Source organism: Salvelinus fontinalis, chromosome 39, assembly GCF_029448725.1.
Source record: "Salvelinus fontinalis isolate EN_2023a chromosome 39, ASM2944872v1, whole genome shotgun sequence".
Lineage (NCBI taxonomy): Eukaryota > Metazoa > Chordata > Actinopteri > Salmoniformes > Salmonidae > Salvelinus > Salvelinus fontinalis.
In genome coordinates, this window is record NC_074703.1 from 23,079,551 (window position 1) to 23,102,052 (window position 22,502).

Below are 22,502 nucleotides of genomic sequence, written 5' to 3' on the forward strand. Positions count from 1 at the left end.
ATGTGATAATCAACCTCTCTGTCACTCTTCCTGGTTCATAACTGAAATGCTCCTGTTGGATAGGAAAGAATGAAAGTTAACAGGTCTCCATACTTTTTTTGATCATAGAGTAGGGCGTAATATTACAAATTAGACATGAGAGCTTTTGTGTTGGGTATGTGGTGCGCATGTGTGATTATAATGACAAAACGCCAAGTCTGATTTATTAAAAAAAGGGGTTTATTATATTTTCCCCACCCCCACCAATAGAAAAGAGAGCATGTTAGATAATGTGATGTTTTTTAGGAATACATGGATTAAAACACATATAAATACATACAACATTTTATAAAAATAAATGTAAAGATGAACGAAGGACGTGTTAGGCTTTTTCAGCTAGTATCACTGTTCCATTTTCATTTCTGTTTGGAAGAGGAACCACCAGTAACTAGCTCTAGATAGGGCCCATCAGTGAACCTCAATGGTTTAAAGTCCTTTTATACAATAACAGTAATACTATACCTCTGAAAAGGAAGCAATCCTCTTTTGGCATGTCGCAAAGACACATGATAGGTACAGTGAAGTAGTCTTTATAGTTTACAGTGGTGTTCAACAACCCCAGTGTTCAATGCACTGTGGAGCAGTATCATATGATCAGTATGGACCGATTGTCTTTCTCCCTTTTTCTCATGAGTCTGGTTCTGTCTGCGAGGCAGAGGTGCTGTATGTACTCTCGACCAAAGTTTTTAAAAAGTGGGAGTGCCAGTGGTAACTAACCCTGGTCCTGGAGAGCCACATGGTGTGCAGGCTTCTGCTCCAGCCCAGCACTAACACACCTGCGCCCACGAACCAAGTTCTCAATGATTCGAGCTGGTCAGTGGAATCGAATATGTTGGTGCTGGGCTGGAACAAATCCCTGCACCACTTTGTGAGGGTGACCAACTGCTGTTTGTCCTTTGACCTTTGACACGGGGTCACCGTGGGGTCGCTGAGGGGTCAGGGATCATAGGTCATCGTCGCCATCGTCCGAGCTGAAGCTGCTCCTGTGACTGGAGTCCTTGGAGGCGTCGGGCGAGCCGGCGGAGAGAAGCGGGTCGGTGCCGAAAGGCGAGAGCGGGTTGTCCATGAGGATCTCGTCCAGCCGTTGCTCCTCTTTGAGCGTGGAGCTGAAGAAGTCTGTGAAGTGAGACAGCGGGTCGGAGAAAGTGGTGGAGCCATCAACCACCCCCTGACCCTGGTCTGTAACCCCGGTGACCATGGCTGGCATGGATGTCCTCTGGAGGTACTCCCCGTTCAGTTCTTCCTGGTACAGGGGTGGTTGGAGACCCTGCTGTTGCTGCTGCTGTTTTTGTTTGAGGAGGTGGGAGGAGAGCTCTACAGTACCCAGGGAAGTGGCCATGTTGGGGAGGCCGTGAGCACGGGCCTGGATCTCCAGCTCCTGAAACGCACAGAAAAGGACCAAGGATCAGGACAGTGTTATTCTCAAATACATATGAATGGGAACAGTGTTGAAGAAGAAGACTTTTAATGAAGGAGATTACTTTTCTCAGAATGAGCTCGGTACGAGTTGGCAACCCTTACACACACACACACGCGCACACACACAACACATGGGTGCATACACATTACACACATACACCCCCCCCCCCCCCTCCTCCCCGACACACACGCACACATCCCTCATAGTCTGGTAGATTATTATGGATTGACTTTAGAACTTCTTCGGGATCGGGGACGGTTGAGCTAACGTAGACTAATGCGATTAGAATGAGGTTGTAAGTAACAAGAACATTTCCCAGGACATAGACATATCTAATATGGGCAGAAAGCTTAAGTTCTTGTTAATCGAACTGCACTGTCCAATTTACAGTAGCTATTACAGTGAAAGAATACCATGTTATTGTTTGAGGAGAGTGCACAATTTTGAACATGAAAAGTTATTAATAAACAGATTAGGCACATTTGGGCAGTCTTGATACAACATTTTGAACAGAATTGCAATGGTTCATTGGATCAGTCTAAAACTTTGTACAACACTGATGCCATCTAGTGGCCAAAATCTAAACTTGCCCTGGCCTGAAATAATACATTGGGGCTTTTCTCTTGCATTTCAAAGATGACGGTACAAAAAAATGACAAAAGAACGGTTGTTTTTTCTTTGTAATGTCTCTAACCAGATCTATTGTGTTATATTCCACTACATTCTTTTGACATTTCCATGACCTTCAAAGTGTTTCGTTCCAAATGGTACCAAGAATATGCATATCCTTGCTTCAGGGCCTGAGCTACAGGCAGTTAGATTTGGGTATGTCACTTCAGTCGAAAATTGAAAACAAAAAAAGGGGGTAATCCTTAAGAGGATTCTAATAGCACTCTAATGTAGTGGAGGCCAATCCATTTAATCAACCCCTCGTCTCCAGACCCCCCCCTCTCAGGAAGCCAGGGCCCTTGGGGTTTGTGTCATAAACATGACAGGGAGGAACCAATGACAAAACCTCATCAATCAGCTACCAGCAAAATGGTTCACGCCTCCACATCGACGCTCTACGAGCAGTAACAATATGGATAATAGTCTGTTTGTCAGTCTACCTTGATAACGGTTAACCTAGCATGTCGTTTAGCTAAAAAAAAAACACGGGGGATGAAAAAAAAAGTGTAGAGGAATGCGATGCAAGTTAGAAGCATCACTGTTCCCGCGTTACGTGATGCAAAGTTATAACCGTCCGTTTTTCTCAGTTTAAACATCTTTCTGTAGGATTCCAACAGTACATTTAAGTAAGACTAGCTGTGATGCTTCTGTGGGTGACGCTTGGTGTCGATGCCGTCTTTCTCCTTACGGTGTGTAATCAACTGTCACCAGCACTTATTTGGCTAACACTGTGGAGCTGGCATTCTGTTCGATGCTTTCGTTAGCTCTCTGCACATGAAATGTGTCTTTACGCCTCTTTTTTGAGTTGTATGTGTTTTGTTGGTCTCAACGTGCCTTTAGGATGACACTGTTCCATTGAGAAGTTTAGCTTGACTCGGCGTAAGAGACAGAGCTGTGAATGTGCTGATTCATTCGGTGGTTAATTGCGACGTCTCAGTGGCTGAGGACTTGTGGTAACGTCTCCACTGTCTGCTTGGCTCTGCTCTGCTGCCATGTCAATTATTGTGTCTTGAAGAGGAGAGGTGGAAAAGAGGAGAGGTGATGGGGAACTGCTTGACAAACATCAATACGAGCAGGGCCGGTCTCTGCCAGGGTGTGGGGGTGTAAGGGTATGGGGGTGTAAGGTATAGAGCACTGAGCTAGCTGGGGAAGGGGTGGGGGGGCCTCTATTGAGCATCAGGGCCCCGTGATGGTGCGCATTGGCATGGTGTTAAGGATGAGGAAGTTGCTGGGTTGGGGATCTGTAGTGGTAGGGGGCCGAGTTTTAAGGGTGTCTGTCTTTTTCTCTCTCCATAGTCCATACCTGGATCCTGAGCAGTAGCCTCCTGTTTGCCTGCTCCATCTTCTTCTGCCTGTTCTCCAGCTCTCTGGCGTGCTGCTGCTCCTTCTGCAGCCACTTGATGTACTCCACCGACGCCTTGAGAATGGTGCCTTTGTTCCAGCGCATATCACTACGGCAGAGGGACGTAAAAGATAACCTTTTATTCACCGCCTCAGCGGAATGTTCTGGACAAGAACGTATGCAGGGACCCATTTTTTATATATGAATAAGAAATGGTGATTTACATGGCCAATTATTCATTTCATCGGACATTACATCCAGCCTTTGAATGGGAATTTTAATAGAATAGTTAAGTATAAGTACGTCTAAAGAAAGTCCATTCTGGAACTGCTTGTATGGTAAAATTAATCCTCAAGTAAAAATAGGTATCGGAAGAGAGGGTGGGGAAATGTGACTTTGGAAGAAGCCAAGAGTGCAGGCTCCATTCCCTGATACCATTACTTTTTTAAACCAGGACGCCACTGTAAAATGCACATTTCTTTGGAACAAGACGTTGGTCTGCTCCACAGCCAATAATCTTCTTTATCTTGTCTTAATGGCACGGCGACAGCGGTAACCTTCCATTTAAATTCTATCAAAAGTTCAATTGCGGTTGGGACAGTCGGATTCCAATTCCGGCTTCCGTATTCCACCTTAGTGGGCCAATTGTGCTCAAACTTTGATTCAAACGGGTGGTGGCCCTCTTTGCGTTTGACCCCAATCTTCATCATTGAGCTCTAAGCTGTAGTCTACTGTTAAGAACCCAAAGAAGATTCAGACTCACTACTTTGCAGAGCGTGAAGACTACAATAGCTACTAAGTACACCCTTGAAATAGGAGCGAAATGTGCTCTTGAGTATTAATTTGAATTCAATGAACAACATTTAGCGGGCTGTGCTTAGTTTTTGATATGCTTTACAGCAGCCAGACATGTGTACATTTATTCATGGCAATAGACATGACCGTGGGGAGTTGCTTTGCAATATTGAGTCAGGTAAACTAATGTTTTGAACATAATAAACACTGAGAAAAGTGTAACAAGCGCTAGATCACTTACGGGTCATTCGACTTTGGTATCATTGTTCCAAGTTCTTTGATTCTGTAGTTGATGTTGTACCTTCTTCTTCTTTCAACTAGAGAGAGAGAGAGAGAGAGAGAGAGAGAGAGAGAGAGAGAGAGAGAGAGAGAGAGAGAGAGAGAGAGAGAGAGAGATTTATTACTTTATTACTTACTATTTATTACTTACTATTTATTACTTTAGTGCCCCACACAATGTTTCTTAAGGCAGTCTGTGTTGAGTGGGGCGGCTCGTACTCAAGTTGTGGTTGTCTTTCTTCTGTCGTTCTTTGGCCATCACTCTCGTTTCATGTTCTGTGAAACACAAAAAAGAGCACAGGCTGATAAGAAACACACAGAGCATCAAAGAAGCTCCAGTCAGTTGATACACAGTTCTGGCCTGGATATTTCTGGGGTGGCAGACAGAGTGGAGATCATCTTTGCCACCACAGACACAGAGTCTGAACCTTCCACAGAGCCTGAACCTTCCACAGAGTCTGAACCTTCCACAGAGCCTGAACCTTCCACAGAGCCTGAACCTTCCACAGAGCCTGAACCTTCCACAGAGCCTGAACCTTCCACAGAGCCTGAACCTTCCACAGAGCCTGAACCTTCCACAGAGCCTGAACCTTCCACAGAGCCTGAAGCTTCCACAGAGCCTGAAGCTTCCACAGAGCCGGAAGCTTCCACAGAGCCTGAAGCTTCCACAGAGCCTGAAGCTTCCACAGAGCCTGAAGCTTCCACAGAGCCTGAACCTTCCACAGAGCCTGAACCTTCCACAGAGCCTGAACCTTCCACAGAGCCGGAACCTTCCACAGAGCCTGAACCTTGCACAGAGCCGGAACCTTCCACACAAGCACACTCAAGGACACGATTTATCCCGCTCGCTCCCGGCATACATAGCATCGTCTCTTCTCTTTGGTTCATTGTGAAAAATCTGTGTCCTCTTTTAAGCCACTCAGCCTGGCAATTAAGTCCGCTTAACAAATTTGCTGATCTACCCATGAGGGGAAAGGCATGCTATAGCGTTCATATTCACGTTCACATTTCTCCCAAATGATATAATCAGAACCTGTGATTGGATTTCCCAATTCGTCTCCGTTGATTCAATAAGGTCATTTAGACCTCTGTGCAACTGCCCGTTGTCCAACCGCACACTTATATGAAAAATATACTGATTCACTTATTTTCTCGTCGGAGCTAATTCAATTAGCTTTACTTGATGCATGGCATTCATAAACCGTTTCTCAGAGGTCCTTTGTGTTGGGGACCAGAACACAAAATAAATCCATGATGCGTCCATAGACTATGAACCGAGGCCATTGATAATTAGGGATGTGAGTGATACAACTGTAATCCAAACACTGCACATTTAAGGGAAACATCTGTTTGCTACATGGAAACACATTTGTCCTGTTTTCCTTCAGCTTCCTTGTTCATCGGACTTGACGACGGCTAGACATGGAACTCAAGCTACTACCCATGCACCCTATAGAAGCTATCCTTAACTTATCCAAACAAATCCGTGTTGAATCTCTCCTCCGTTATTACAAGGTGACTGACAAGCTATAGATGCTGTATAGAATACACCGTGGCAATCAGCTGAGAGCAGACAAACGTAATCGAAGGACACCGATATCGAGGAGTTTATTTAGTTAGAAAGGGAATAGTTTGTATAGGATGAATGCTGTGCACATCAGGGCTAAAGAAAGAGGGCTTACCCAGTAGAACATGCTACTCAATAGACCTCTACTGCAGTCTCTCATTGGTCAGTAATAGACTGTGGGAACACCTTATTAGACTGGAAGGCTCGGTTTTGGTTAATCCTGTCACCAGATTTAGGATCTGTGCATTTAGAGCATGCTGCCTACACAGCGTTTTGTCTTCATTTTAGTCAGCCAAAGAAGAGAAATTACTAAATGGATGACTCTTTTTCGTTTCCTGTTGTCGTGCACCTTAAAAAAAAATCCTAAACGTATTCATTCATGAAAGAAAATGAGATGCCAGTGACTGACATGGTTTGTCAGGAATGTGTTTCCTAAAGTGCTGTATTCTTATGCTGCAGTATGCGGGTGAGTTTCGCACTTCTGTCCTGTTGAAATATGTTTGATGTGATCATGCATTGAATATTTTGAGCGCTATGATGTGCGACTTCCCGTTTCTACAGTAGTGAGCATAGTGGGGCGTGAGGTGGGTGTCGTTCGGCTATGTCATACCTGGTTCACCCCCATAGATGTCCAGCATGCTGCTGCTGAGCACCTGGAGAGGAGAGAAGGAGAGGAGGGAGATGTCAGGGAATGGTTGAACACAGACACACAGACACAGAGAGAACGTTTCATTCAGACTCGGCGACCTCAAGTTCACAAAGTCATTGAAACTTTTGGAAGCAGGTTGACTTTGGCTCGGTTGAAAGCTTTGAAAAGGGTAACAGGAATTTGTAAGGTTTCAGATGAGGTTGGGTGTGAGGGCAATCATAGCACTGTTGGCAGTCCTATTGCTTCTCAGCCCTCAGGGTATTGCTTTTGTGTGATCCACCAGGAGGGGCTAGGGGCCTCCATGCCTCCCCAACAGGGGCCTGCCTGACCACAGCCTTGTCTGGGTCCCCTAAGGCCCACTCAGGTCCTTCTCTGGGAGTACGACCTCGCTCCGTGCCCCCATTTACTAGCCTAATAGTACCATTATCAGTGACCACTATGGCTACTGTGCTTGAAAAGGGCCCCAGAACACAGAGGCGTCTGTGTGTTCAAAATAGCACCCCACTGGATGAAAGCCGGGTCATAACCCGCCCAAACAGACACCAAACTGTTTTTCTACGCCGCTTGTCCACTGTGAGAAAATAGGCATATATTTTCCGAACAAGCAGGATAACTACAGTCTCTTTTAGGAATTCTGTTGGATTGCAGAGGGATATATGGGCTTCTGACACACACTGTATGCATGTCTAATCTTAGGGAGCTGTGTATTTCTAGGAATCCTACAAAAGCCGGCATAGATGCCACAAGCTGTGTACAGACAACTTGTCACTGTGCATGTGTGAAATTCAGTTCCTAGGGTAGTGTAGAGAGGGATAAGAATAGAGGTCAAGTTATGGGAGGGAGGGAAGGAGGGAGTGAGAGAAAAAGAAGGAACTGCAGACATTTCAATATTTGCAGTTAGTTTGCTTTCTCTCTCTCATTATCTCTAACAGGGGGGGGGGGTACTTATCAAAATGAAAGATTGCGACAGTCCCCCGACTGCTCACATCGTAATCACTTCAATCCGTTCCCGTCTGTGTTCCTGGGATATGTTGACATGGCAAAACGACGTGATGCATCGTACTGTATGACTAATTAGAATGAATTGATCCATTTAAGTGCGCTATCATGTCAGAACAAGCCCATCGGGAGTGTAGGCATTAACCCAATCCAATGCCTCACTGCCTCACGCTAAATCTCTCCTCCTCTCCCTTTTTTTCTGGTCGCTCTGATCTTCACTTTCTACACCCCCCTCCCCCCTGTCTTGTCTTTTCTCCGCTTTTCTGTCACCCTGTTGTTCCTCTCTGTTTCTACGTGTGTTTATATGCATGCCTGCCCGCTTGCCTCTGTCTGTCTCTCTCTATCTCTCTTCGTCTCTCTCTATCTATCTGTCACATTCAATGCTGTGGGGACACATTCCCCTTAGTACCACATACCTCAGGATTCAGGTGTGCGCTATAATCGTTACTCAAATGAGTCTTTGTCCGAGCATCGGCTCAAAGTTTTACAATTCCACTCCAGATATAATTTGCACTGGGACTATTTGTCTCTGCTGCCATTCGGGGCGTTTTCTTTCTAATGGAATGCCTAGTCCGATTAAGATCTTTTTTGTCGTAGTAGATATCTAGCGTAGTCTCGCCGTTCTCCCCCTGTCTTCTCGACTACCATTCCCAAAATCTCTGGTAGTGACCATGTAGGGCTTTCAGCAAAAAAGAAGAATCACAGATGTAGTGTTTATACTAATTAACACATTGTTCTCACACTGTCATCATTTGCCGCGTAGTTACGTGTAATGGCATCACTTGCGGATTAATCTGTATTGTTCGGCAGCTTGAGAAATGTGAGAAATGCTTTAAGCCTCAACCCTGGTGAAATGAACTTTGACTCATCGGTGGACTTAATCTGACTTCACACAAAGCCAGCTCCTTTTTTCCCAAGCAAGTCAAGCCTGAACGTTCATGTTTGGCAGAGGAAGTAGTTCTCACATCCCCCTTTAAAGAAGTCAGTAAAGCAACTTAACTTTACAGCTGAACTTGACTACTCAATATCTGCTCTTCGTGATCAAGGATCTTCTGGGAATCACTTCTGGATCAAGGAATCATGTCAGCAAGAGCCAATAGACAGAAACACCTGCATGTCGATAGCATCGTTGCATTTCTTCTGTTTTTACCCGTAGCTTTGCAATTCAAATGAATGTTTTTCCCTTTACATTTGCGACTGATATAATAGTTTATATGATTAGTCATACTTACATTGTTTTGCATTATGATGCTGGGATCCATACAATCCAAGCCCCCGTCATTGAAGCCGGACTCCAGGCTAATCAAGTCATCAATAACTTCATCCATTGGAAACTAAAAGAAAACAGTCATATTGTACCAGCCTCAGTTCAATTCAGATACATAACAACAGACAATTAAAAACGCTAGGTGGGCAAATGTGCTCGCTGTAATTCAATGTAAAATTTCTCTTTGCATCATTCGGAGGGAGGGACAGTTCGGATCCTAATCCAATAACAGACATTTCTTCACCACCATGCTGGAAGAGATCAGCCGCCACGGTGGGAACAAAATGTTTGTTATCAAACTAGTTTCCTCCTTAACACAGATTCTCTTTAGGAACTGAATCTCTGAAGTTATTGATGAGCGTTTTAGAGAGAACGGGCGCGTCACTAGAGATAACTGAGTTGTTTACACAGCAGGTATCTCATGTCAAAGAGATTTAGGACTCAAACCTGCATTGTGTTATTAAATCACAAAACTATTTCTGGCATTGTAAGGACCTACTAAACAAAGACACTGAGAAAAAAGAAAGAAAAAAAAGCTGGATCCCAACACTAAATATTAGAGGTGTAATAATAACACAATAAATAAAGGAAAACTTGGCTGTATACACAGGGTACCAGTACTGAGTCCCTGTGCAGGGGTACAAGGTATTTGAGGTAGAAAGGTACAGCTGAAGTCGGAAGTTTACATATACTTAGGTTGGAGTCATTAAAACTCGTTTTTCATCCACCACACATTTCTTGTTAACGAACTATAGTTTTGGCAAGTCGGTTAGGACATCTACTTTGTGCATAACACAAGTCATTTTTACAACAGTTGTTTACAGACAGATTATTTCACTTACAATTCACTGTATCACAATTCCAGTGGGTCAGAAGTGTACATACACTAAGTTGACTGTGCCTTTAAACAGCTTGGAAAATTCCAGAAAATGATGTCATGGCTTTAGAATCTTCTGACAGGCTAATTGACATCATTTGAGTCAATTGGAGGTATACCTGTGGATGTATTTCAAGGCCTACCTTCAAACTCAGCGCCTTTTTGCTTGACATCATGGGAAAATCAAAAGAAATCAGCCAAAAATTGTAGACCTCCACAAGTCGAAATGTTGAAGTCGAATTGTGAAAAACTGAGTTGAAATGTATTTGGCTAAGGTGTATGTAAACTTCCGACTTCAACTGTACACGATGAACACATACTGTTGTTGAAAATCAAAACGCTCACTCACCTCACTGTCATGGTTTGATGCCAGGGTCAGCAGTGTAACAGGGCTGCTGGGGGTGCTGCCATCGCTGAGGGGGGCCATGTGGCCGTTCCTCATCACTGGAACGGTGCCCAGGAGTTGCCCTCCCTGCCCAGTGGGGTGAGGGTGGCCCCCATGTCCCCCGGCCACCTTGGAACCCAGCGTCAGGTACTGCTTGACCTGCTGACTCTGGGCCTGGTGCAGGTGGAACTTAGAGCCCTCCAGGTGGCTCTGGACCTGTTCCATACAGACCTAAGATCAGTTATTGGGTAACACAACAGGCAACGGTTACTATGTAGTCTCAAATAACAGTTTAGTGTTAGTATGCAATCTCAGATAGACATTAAAAAATAAAGGTCACTGCTCAGTGCAGCCTCAGAGAGACCACTGATAGTGTAGCAAGTCATGAGACATGTTTCCTCAAATTGTTCTTAATCATGTTTTACCCCTGAATGCAAGACATATCCTCTTGACTTCTCAAGCAAATCACGAACCAATCAAACTTTAGACAGGAAGTAAGAAGATGATTTTACCGCAAGTGTAAAAAGTTGTAACAGTAAGTAGAGATGATAGCAGACGTCCCAATGTACTACCGTATCCTTCAAAATGTCTATGCCCTAAATGTATACACACACCATACAACTAGAACCAACTTACTAAACAAATTATGAATATCTCAACAAAGTCTCCAAGTCGACTTCATTGGAGTGTGGAGTCTGTTGCTATTGAAACATGAATCCTTACATTGGAAACTCGGGCTCCGTCTCGCATCTTGTAGTAACTACAGTCACGTAAGTGTGGCATTCTCATCAGTCAGAGAGAGAACAACTGTCTTCAGGTCTGGTGTACTAGCTGTAGAGCAGCTCAAAGTAGCAGTAGGATTGTGGCGAAGAGGCTTCTAAGAGGCTATCCGGTGGCTGTCCTGGTGAGTTGACGGGTTGAGGACTGTCCCCTCCTGCCCTCAGCCAGTGTCTTTATAAACTTCTTAATGCTCTGCACTAAATTTGCTAATTAGGCGAGAAGCCGGGCTATCCCTTAGTTTCCCTGCGTGATAATCACTTCAAACAGAGACTCATCAGATTACCCCCGGGTTTGATCCCAACAGGATATCTGCCTATGGCTTTTGCCTATATCTCGACTAATTCAACGGGACCGCCCTGTTTCTGTTTGGGAGTTATCGGCCAATCACGATTGACCCCTAGTCCGGACTATCTACGATCTCCTTCGGGGGGTCTAGTAGTTGACTCTAGTACAATTGGTTCTTTCTTGTTCTTCTTTTTTAAATCATTTTGGACAGCCATTTCTACCATGACCCCTCCGTTGGCCATTCATTGTCTGTCAATTACTCTAAGAATAACCCGAGATGGACTATTCTGGGGGCTAATTTTAGTACTGTAGCTATCGTGACCCTATTTTTATCCTCTTGTCTGAAAATGTTTTACTCTTGTCTATAAAGGGGACCATTGTTGTCCTTTTTTTATTGGTTTACGGTTGCTTAAGTATTTTGAGAAGAATTGGTTGATTGATCATTGGGTTTTATTCTTCTCTACTATCAGTGAATTCCCATGAGATGTTCATGACTTTACCATAAACCATTTGCCATGCTGGTTGAACTCCTGGTCGTAAATGTTTGTCTCCTTTTAGCAATAGTTTCTGGCATCATTCCTCGTTTAATCAATACAGAGAAGAAACAACTCAGGTCAACTTAGGTCTGTACTACAGTTGTAAAGTTGTAATCCTTGTCATCACACAGGAACATTCAGAAATACTTTTTTTTAGCTCCAGACCGCAGCAGACAACAGTAACCACTTGCTCCCCTTTACTCCAACACTAGGAACAACATCTTTAGGTTGTAAAAAAAAAAAAAAGAAGGTCTGTACTACAAAACAAAAGTCCTGGAAGCACCTGATTTGACCACAGACACAGATGCACACTTTGCACATAACGATAGTATAGAAACAGCATTTTTGGTCAACACCAGTGCTGTCGTCTGTCGTCCACATAGCTCACATAGAAGACTGGCCCTGCTCAGAATGGACTCACGCACGACAATACTGAACTTGTCACCAATGAAGAGAGAGCAAGTCTCATCGCTGGCAGCTAAGGGCTAAACAAGATGCCATTTGTTACTCAATCAACATTCTTCAAGAGCGGATGGAAAGACTGCCAGCGTACTACACTCAGCTTGTTGTCTAAAGAGACAGAGGTTGTCCTTGGATTAATAGCCTTCTCTCTACTGTACATGCAGCAGGAGACACGCCTATTAGGTCGTTAGGGGACCTCTAATTAGATTCCACCAAGTAATGTATCTTCTGTCACTAATGCGCGGCACGACAATGACAGGACTGTGCATGAAGACAAGACACACTGCAGTTCACTAGGCACAGAATAAGATATGACTGGAGAATCGGCGATGTAGACGTTTGTAAATTACTTTGACACTCTTGAAAATGGAAGAGTTTGTGTTTATTCTTTTCCACTTGTTGGAACTGATTGTTACGTCCCTTCTTTCATTCATTGGATTGTCGTGATCAGAGCCATATATTTAAAGAGTTAGGCCAACTTTTAGAATTGTGAATATTGTTCTAATTCAAATTGTTTAAATATTCCCCATGTAATGTTAATGGGGAGCTAACATGGCTGCCATAGAATGTTGAAGTGTCTGGTAAATGCATCATCATTTATACAACGGCTGGGTCTAATCCTGGATGCTGATTGGTCAAAATCACATTCCAACCGGTGTCTATTCCACAAGTTTCCACCAGCTAAAGCAATGATGTCGAAATGCCTATTTACTCTGTTCCAGCTCACTGCATAATCCACTGACTCATCAGCCCAGCCAGGCAATTTATAAACTTGATGTCCACTATAAAAAGCATCTAGACATTATCTTCCATTTCTTTTATACTAGCATTTGGTTTTCAACAGCGGAGATTTGTATAAACCTTGCTCATTTTCTCTCCAACATTTGCAACATTGTTTCAATATAATGAACGTGTCAGGAGTCGGGACGAGACAGGCAAACTGTCTGCCTATCTCAGCCAGTCAAAATCATGAATCAGCTGGCATAATTTTTATGGATATATACAATGAAATGTCAATGGAAAACAAAGTGATTGTGCTAGCTGTGTTGTTGGCTAGCTCCTCTGAACCGTGTCCTAACGAGAGAGCACATTTTCTATGCCAGGCGAAATCGTACCTCATTAGCTCATTGTTATGGATGTATCCGAATAAATGTCACTGGAAAAACAGCTTAAACAAATGCAAGTGCAGCTACTTTGCTGTTTGAAGTGACTGTAAGTTAGCCGTAGTTGGCTAGCTAGCAAGCAAGGGATAAGAACGTTGCCAGCCAGTATGGCAATGGAACATTTAGAACGAACGACTGGGTCGCGTCCGTAGATACAGAACAAAAAGACTGAACGACTGGGTCTCGTGCATAGAGACAGAACAAAAAGACTGAACAACTGGGTCGCGTCTCTGGTAACCGAACCAATAGAACGAACGACCAGCCGGCTTGGGTAGCAACCTTAGATTTGTGTCGGGACTATATCTCGTGAAATAGTATGAATAAATTCTTTAAAATATATTTTTTTAAGGAAAATAATGTGTCCATCATTATTTGAATATGTTGGTAACCCGTTGTATTAAAAGTGATAATGCCTGAGAAGCCGGTGTTTGGAGGATATATTGACACGGTTTTCTTCCTCGAGACAAAGTATCGTCCAAATAGTGGCTTCTCGGGCATTATCACTTAAGAAGAAACCGTCCCGACTCTCTAAATATATGGGTCTGGTTGTGATGAATGGAGGACGCACCCACACCCTCTATTGGTTTGGACATCGCTTAGAATGATTTCCTCCTATGTCAAAATGACCCAAAATCATGTTTGTTTGTGCACTCGACCCATGCCGTTATTCTGTCCCACTGTACAAAATATGTAGTTGACTGCTGTCCATGTCATTCCACTAGCATAAACATCATCAAGCAGTATTTCTAACAGACTTTGGCGCTGTAGATGTATGCCTGAGGCAGACATATTGTGTACTCCCAATGCAGTTGGCTTATGATTGAATCAGAGCATGAATTTGTTGTTGTTTCGTTTGTTTTTCTAATGGCCGGTGGAGAGAATATCCATGAGAGCTTTGATTCCTATTAGGACGGCAGCTATGTCCTCTTCGCAACTTTGTTTTCACTGCTTAAGCCACTAAAACGAGGAATGTCTCACAGGCAGAGAAGAGAGAGACAACTCACTGATCTGATCCATGGCTCACTCTAGGAGTGTCTCCTACTTTGATGTATAACCTACCGCATTTCACACGACGTAGCTGTGATGGCACTGACAAAGAAAGTGCATCACGTCTATGACATTTTCTGTCAGTTATGATAAACGAGAGTTAAACACGAATAATGTATGGACAGATTCAGGCATCCCATTGAATTAGCTTTTATGATGAAGACGCTCATAAAAAGTTGGGATAAAGTCATTTTCGAGACGAAACTTGGTGAAAACCATTCACATTCCAACAACATCACGTAAAGACAGCGCAAAAGTCACTAAGAACCGAATGTCCACTTTAAACATCAAGCGACGTTAATTGACGTTTTTAACATATAAAAGTACTCTACGAACTAGACATAATATCCATACTCAAATCTACTTCAAACTGTGACTAAGCTGCGCTGATTTACCTCAGTATGCACTTTCTCCTTGAAGTCAGACGGTGAAGCCCTGAGGTAGCACAGCGATAATGGGTCTTTGATGACACCTCTGCATGTCACAGAGCTCACTCCCAGGTAGCTAGTGTTCACTATTCTAGACGGCCAGCTGTTGTTTAACTCAGTTTCAGTTCTCCAGTTCTTGTTTCACTTCAGACTAATCTGGATTATGAAACACAGGGTTATTATTTCACTTGGACAGGCTTTGGCAATTCTGGACATAACCTTATAACCTCACAACTGTTGGGGATCATTTCTACTATGAATCCCAAACTTTAGTGTTATATTGACCTACTTAACTTAACAAGCATGAAGTATTTTGAAGTAGTACTACTACAGTAATGTTGTGCAGTAATGCTCTTTCTGTGGTGTAGATACAGACAGATATGTTCGCAGACATGGTTGCTGTGGATATGCTGAGCCAGCTAACCAGTTAATAGCTGTGACCACACATCTGAGATTGTATAGAGGGAGGAGAGATAATTCCACACTGAGTAGAATTGCCCTTTTTTGGAATGTCAGTCTTGAAGAGCATGCTCTTAGGAGTTGTGTGTGTGTGTGTGTGTGTGTGTGTGTGTGTGTGTGTGTGTGTGTGTGTGTGTGTGTGTGTGTGTGTGTGTGTGTGTGTGTGTGTTCATGTGTAAGTAGTAAGTGAATATTATATAGGTCACACAGAAAATGCCATTACAATAACCCACCATTCATAGACACCCCATCAACCAAACGATGCACTTACACTTTTATCCAAGCTGCGAGTACCTCCATATACATACAGTATCCTGGGTGAGACTGCAGAGACCCTCCCCCCCCCCCTCTCCACCCTCTCTCTCTTTCCCTATTTATCCCTCTCTTTCCCCATCTCCTTTGCCTGCTGATGTCACCTACCGGCAGTATCTGGATCTCAGTCAGAGTGATCACTTTGACCACACAGGATCGACTCATGGCTCCGAGAGTGACGGCCGCCCCCTACAGACACGACTCAGGCAACAGAAGAAGAAGCGCTACCGTACCGTCTGCCTGTCAGGATCCCAGAAACAGAAAAAGGAGAAGAAGAGAGGTGCTGCCATGTCGTTCCAGGAAAGGAAGGTATGACACATCAGCTTTTTGGAGAGCAGCTCCGCTTCCTTCAACTGTGTGGGCTTGCGTGAGCCAAGCACTCATTGCAAACCCTAACATTGGTTAGGAAAAGGCCTGACTGTGGCAGAAATACAGATGGCAGTTGGTCTGAAGCAGACAGGGGGGGGGGGGGGGGGGGGGGGGGATAGTTCTGTGTTCCTGCCTTCGACTTGCCACACTTTCCTGCCTGAAACACTTTCAGCTCTGATTAGCACATTCCTCCCAGGTTATCTCACTGACACTCACTTCCCCAGCAATCCCTTTACTACACACACAAACAGGTCGCACTGGGTCTCCAAGACACACACACACACACAGGACAGAGGACAGGTCACTGTTCTAACCCACGGACACAGTCCGAGCGAGTTTACTATGGAAGCCCTTGGCAGGTCATTCAGAAGGTATTGTGCTTACCAGAACCTCTCTGTACCAGAAATACTGAGGACAGCAAAGTGGAAGCTTGTGTGACTTAACCTCTTGACCCTGAAGCATCAGATCGTGTCAAAACAATCAGCGAAATGTCCAAGCCAACAAACACCTAGTCTGGGAAATGGATTCTTCCACATTTTAGCAGAAGCATTGGAGGAATGAGACTGATAGTCTTTATTTTTTTTAAATGCTTTCTCTGCCAAATATTCTGCAAAAACATGTTCACTACCTCAGTGATGATTTAACGCCCAAATAACTTTAGACACAGTTAAGTAAACGTATCAGAGCTGGATTTAAGTACAGTGAATGCAATAAGGGTCAAATAACATTACAATGATTACATTTCAAAAGTAGATAGGAAGCACATGGTCTTTTATTTACCTAGACAAGTCAGTTAAGAACAAATTCTTATTTACAATGACAACCTAGGAACAGGGGGAAAACTGCCTTGTTCAGGGGCACAACGACAGATTTTTACCTTGTCATCTCAGGGATTCAATCTAGCAACCTTTCGGTTACTGGCCCAATTCTCTAACCACTAGGCTACTTGCCGCCCCAGGGTGCACGCTGTCTTTAGTGTGCATGCTTAACTTGACACTTAAATGCTCCATTAAAGTCATGTCTCGCAGTGTCGAAAAGACGCATATTGTTGTGAATTCTTTTTCTGGTGGGAGGCTTGTTTGTGACCTAACAAACACACATGTCTCTGGGCCTGAATGGTTCATGATTTTATTATTGTGGGAAATCCTTAAGCTGATACCGTTAGGCTACTGCCCTTAGTGGAGTCATTGTGTTGACTGACTGTTTTACAGTTTTTTCCAACTGCTTACACACAAAATCTTTTCATGTCACACGAATTTTGAAACCTCTCACTCAAAATGCAAAATTACACACCAAATATCCAAAACCATAAGCTATTTCTCAGCCTTTGACTCAGTTGTCAATTGAATAAAATACTTTTTTCAAAACACTACACACAATTCTCTACCTAAAACACAAAAATCTAACAGGAAGTGACTTGCTTTCCTTTTCCAAACACAACCAATCAAAATGCTACACTTATTCACCAGGTCACACACACTCCTCACATGTGCAAACACTAATAGCTTAACTGATCACTAACCAATCACTGCTTTACTGTACTATAGGCCTATAAATAGGTCAAAGGTCAGATTACCTGTTTTGAACAATGGATGCCAACAATGGACAGAGAGCAAGAGGAGTAGGAGGGAGAGGAAGAGGACGAGGGCAAAGAAGAGAAGGAAGGAGAGCCATCTCTGATGAGATTAGGGCAACACTTGTTGATCATGTGATCAACCACGGTTTGATCATGAGAGAGGCTAGACTGAGAGTCCAGCCCAACTTGAGTCGATTTACAGTGGCGTCCATAATTCGAACCTTCAGAAATGAGAACAGGTATGCAACTATCTAATGACTATTTTAGCATTACAGTAATGTACTGTAAAATACGTATGACTGCATAGTATTGCATAAACATTTGTAACTCTAAGCCATCTATTTACTGCACTGCATTGAATGAATGAGGTTGGTTAAAATGCTGTACTACATTTTCTTTGTACATTGTTTACAGTTCCTGTGCTGAACACATACTGTGTTTGAATTCTGTACAGAGTGGAAAGGCAAAGACATCATGGAGGACGAGGACGCTTGTTTACAGATGTACAAGAGACTGCAATTATAAATATGGTTTTGGCCAACAATGCAATTAGGATTCGAGAGATAAGAGAGCATATCCTGAATAATGACACCATATTTAACAACATCAATGCTGTAAGCCTGTCGACCATACAACGCATCCTCCAACAGCACCGAGTGACGATGAAACAACTTTACAAGGTGCCATTTAAGAGAAACTCTGACAGAGTCAAGAATATGCGACATGCCTTTGTAGAGGTATGTATGCAACACTACTTCCAGGACTTCAGACATACCATATTTACTCATCTGTATATCCTTTTGTCTGTTACAGAGAGTATTGGAGCTGGATGCCCATGTAATTCGCCATTAATTTATTTATGTGGATGAGGTTGGCTTCAACCTCACCAAAACCAAGCGCCGCGGAAGAAATGTAATAGGACAGAGGGCAATTACCAATGTCCCTGGACAGCGTGGGGGTAATATAACTGTGTGTTGCAATCACTCAAAACAGGGTCCTCCATCACAAATGCCACACTGGGTCCGTACAACACCGGCCATATGCTCACTTTTCTGGATGCAATTTACACAATGCTTGTCCCTGATCCAGATCAGGAGCCTGATAGATTTGTGGTTTTATGGGACAATGTTAGTTTTCACCGGGCTGTTCTGGTCCAAAACTGGTTTGCCACCCATCCACAATTTGTAGTTTTGTACCTACCCCCATATTCACCTTTTCTAAATCCCATAGAGGAATTCTTCTCAGCCTGGCGCTGGAAAGTGTATGATCGCCAACCCTATGCCCGCATGCCGCTTCTCCAGGCAATGGAGGACGCATGTGGGGACATAGAGGTTGCCTCTGTCCAAGGTTGGATACGCCATGCTAGGAGATACTTCCCTCGATGTTTGGCAAGAGACCCAGGCCGGAGAAGAGATGAAGCGTGGCTTAGCACTGGTGACTGCCCCCCCCCCTACCAATTCGTGGACTGCCCCCCCGGGACCCCACACACACAATTGTGTTCTTTACTGTATTCTAAAGAATATACTTTTGGTTTACATATGTTTATGGTTTTGTTGTATGCTACTGTATACAACAGTAATGTTTGGCCTAATAAATATTTTCTGTTTCTACATTGCATTGGTGTTTACAGTGTACTTGTTACCCCTCTCAGCAGATTACTTTCACTGTAGAACATTGTATTGAAATGTAGATATAAGCCTATGAAAGACCAAAGAGCTTTAGATTTAGAACAACAGTGTTTACATGGTATATCCAAAAATGGACTATTATGAAAGCAGTGTTTGCCATTTGATGCAAATGCTTCATTCTGACATGTGTTTGTGGCATTTTGAATGCAGTGTTACATTTTGAAGGACATGTGAGGCATTTTGCATTTTGTGTGTGCAGTTTTGGGAATTGTGTGTAGAGTTTTGAAAAAAGGAGACAGTTTTGAAAACGTGTGTAAGCAGTTGGAAAAAAACTGTAGTTATCTGAACAAATGAGCAGTCAAATTGAAATGACACTAGTCGATGTTTTAGTGTCATTTTGTTCTTCGTTTAGTGGACACATTTAGTGGACAGGAAGTTCTCAACTGGGAAGGAAGTTGGAGTTCTCAGACAAGTGCTTGTTCAGCTCTCTCTCTCTCTCTCTGTGTGTGTGCGTGTGCGTGTGTGTGTGTGTCCTGGCTGACCATTTTCCATTCATCTTGGGGCCCATCCAGAACGCTCACCTTTGTTAGTCCAACACACCACAGCAGGTATATTTAAAACATGAGCAAGGTACTTCCTGTAAGAGTTGGCCTGCTTCTGAGACAAGACTTCAAAGTCCCACTCCCACATCTAAGGGCTGTTTTATCCTGCTAGAAAAGGAATGCATAATAGCCGCTGCACCTCACTTTAATGATTCATATATAAATTAAATATTACAGCCACTTTAACATCGGTGCTATATATGTGTGCCAGCTGTTACCTTGAGCTTGACGTTGGTATAGGGGTGGTATGTGCCTGTACTGGAAATGTTGACCTTGTATTTGTTTTAAACGATCATACCGTACGTTTCTTTACAATACGCATGTACAGTAGCCTACGGTATATGGGGAACAGAGGGATGTGTACTGTGTAGATGGATATAATGTTGATTGGTTTTAATGAAGACTTGCTTGTCCGTATCTATCACAATATCTACTGTACAACATAAAAAAATCTGACAGCGTGCAATAGATATTGTAAACTCTGATATGAGTGAATTAGGAATATCATTGCATTTCTCTAATCAGTATGAGCATGCCATATAACATTTTAAGTACACAGATTTTTTTACTCAAGATAAACCTATAACTAGCTAATTAGTACCGATCTCTCTGTCCAACGCATATCTTTCAGTTTCTGTTTAAATCATCCCTAGGCTAAAGAGGTCATCAAACACTGAATGGCCATGTGGCCAACTAACAGTACCATCCACACATACAGTGCCAGTCAAAAGTTTGGACACACCTACTCGTTCAAGGGTTTTTTCATTATTTTAACTATTTTCTACATTGTGGAATAATAGTGAAGACATCACAGATTACTGCACCTGTACATAGCCCATCTATAATTTAGCCCAAACAACTACCTCTCCCCTACTGTATTTATTTATTTATTTTGCTCCTTTGCACCCCATTATTTCTATCTCTACTTTGCACATTCTTCGACTGCTAATCTACCCTTCCAGTGTTTTACTTGCTATATTGTATTTACTTCGCCACCATGGCCTTTTTTTTTGCCTTCTCTCACCTCATTTGCTCACATTGTATATAGACTTATTTTTCTACTGTATTATTGACTGTATGTTTGTTTTACTCCATGTGTAACTCTGTGTTGTTGTATGTGTCGAACTGCTTTGCTTTATCTTGGCCAGGTCGCAATTGTAAATGATAACTTGTTCTCAACTTGCCTACCTAGTTAAATAAAGGTGAAATAAATAAATAAATAAACATCAAAACTATTAAATAACACATATGGAATCATGTATTAACCAAAAAAACGTGAAACAAATCTAAATCGATTTTAGATTCTTCAAAGTAGCCACCCTTTGCCTTGATACAGCTTTGCACACTCTTGGCATTCTCTCAACCAGCTTCACTTGGAATGCATTTCCAACAGTCTTGAAGAAGTTCCTCTGCTGTCCAACTCATTCCAATCCATCACTCCATCCCTCCATCACTCTCCTTCTTGGTCAAATAGCCCTTACACAGCCTGGAGGTGTGTTTGGGGTCATTGTCATGTTGAAAAACAAATGATAGTCCCACTAAGCGCAAACCAGATGGGATGGCGTATCGCTGCAGAATGCTGTGGTAGCCATGCTGGTTAAGTTTGCCTTGAATTCTAAATAAATCACTGACAGTGTCACCAGCAAAGCACCCCCACACCATCACACCTCCTCCTCCATGCTTCAAGGTGGGAACCACACATGCGGAGATCATCCGTTCACCTACACAAACGGATGATACACACTTTGTGTCTCACAAAGACATGGCGGTTTGGAACCAAAAATCTCAAATTTGGACTCATCAGACCGAACGACAGATTTCCACCGGTCTAATGTCCATTGCTCGTGTTTCTTGGCCCAAGCAAGTCTCTTCTTATTATTGGTGTCCTTTAGTAGTGGTTTCCTTGCAGCAATTCGACCATGAAGGCCTGATTCACACAGTCTCATCTGAACAGTTGATGTTGAGATGTGTCTGTTACTTGAACTCTGTGAAGCATCTATTTGGGCTGCAATCTGAGGTGCAGTTTACTCTAATGAACTTATCCTCTAGCAGAGGTAACTCTGGGTCATCTTTTCCTGTGGCGGTCCTCGTGAGAGCCAGTTTCATCATTGCAACTGAACTTGAAGAAACTTTCAAAGTTCTTGAAATTTTCTGAATTGACTGACCTTCATGTCTTAAAGTAATGATGGACTGTCATTTCTCTTTGCTTATTTAAACTGTTCTTGCCATAATATGGACTTGGTCTTCTGTTTACCACCCCTACCTTGTCACAACACAACTGATTGGCTCAAACGCATTAAGAAGGAAAGAAATTCCACAAATTAACGTTTAACAATGCACACCTGTTAATTGAAATGCATTCCAGGTGACAACCTCATGAAGCTGGTTGAGAGAATGCCAAGAGTGTGCAAAGCTGTCATCAAGGCAAAGGGTGGCTACTTTGAAGAATCTCAAATATGAAATAGATTTTGATTTGTTGAACACCTTTTTTGGTTACTATGTGATTCCATATGTGTTATTTCATAGTTTTGATGTCTTCACTATCATTCTACAATGTAGAAAATAAT

General features: G+C 43.0%; 1 protein-coding gene across 1 annotated transcript in view; it reads right to left on the reverse strand.

Annotated features, from left to right (window-relative positions):
• Positions 1 to 223: 223 nt before the first annotated feature.
• The window catches only part of LOC129838492 (transcription factor EC-like), a 63,486-nt gene continuing 41,207 nt past the window's right edge, over positions 224 to 22,502 (reverse strand). Inside the window, exons 4-10 of the mRNA XM_055905484.1 lie at positions 10,253 to 10,504; positions 8,992 to 9,093; positions 6,722 to 6,764; positions 4,764 to 4,820; positions 4,507 to 4,582; positions 3,432 to 3,579; positions 224 to 1,417 (exon numbers count right to left, since the gene is read on the reverse strand). Coding sequence (XP_055761459.1) covers positions 983 to 1,417; positions 3,432 to 3,579; positions 4,507 to 4,582; positions 4,764 to 4,820; positions 6,722 to 6,764; positions 8,992 to 9,093; positions 10,253 to 10,504 — 1,113 coding nt within the window. The 3' untranslated portion in view covers positions 224 to 982. The remainder of the gene's footprint in view (positions 1,418 to 3,431; positions 3,580 to 4,506; positions 4,583 to 4,763; positions 4,821 to 6,721; positions 6,765 to 8,991; positions 9,094 to 10,252; positions 10,505 to 22,502) is intronic.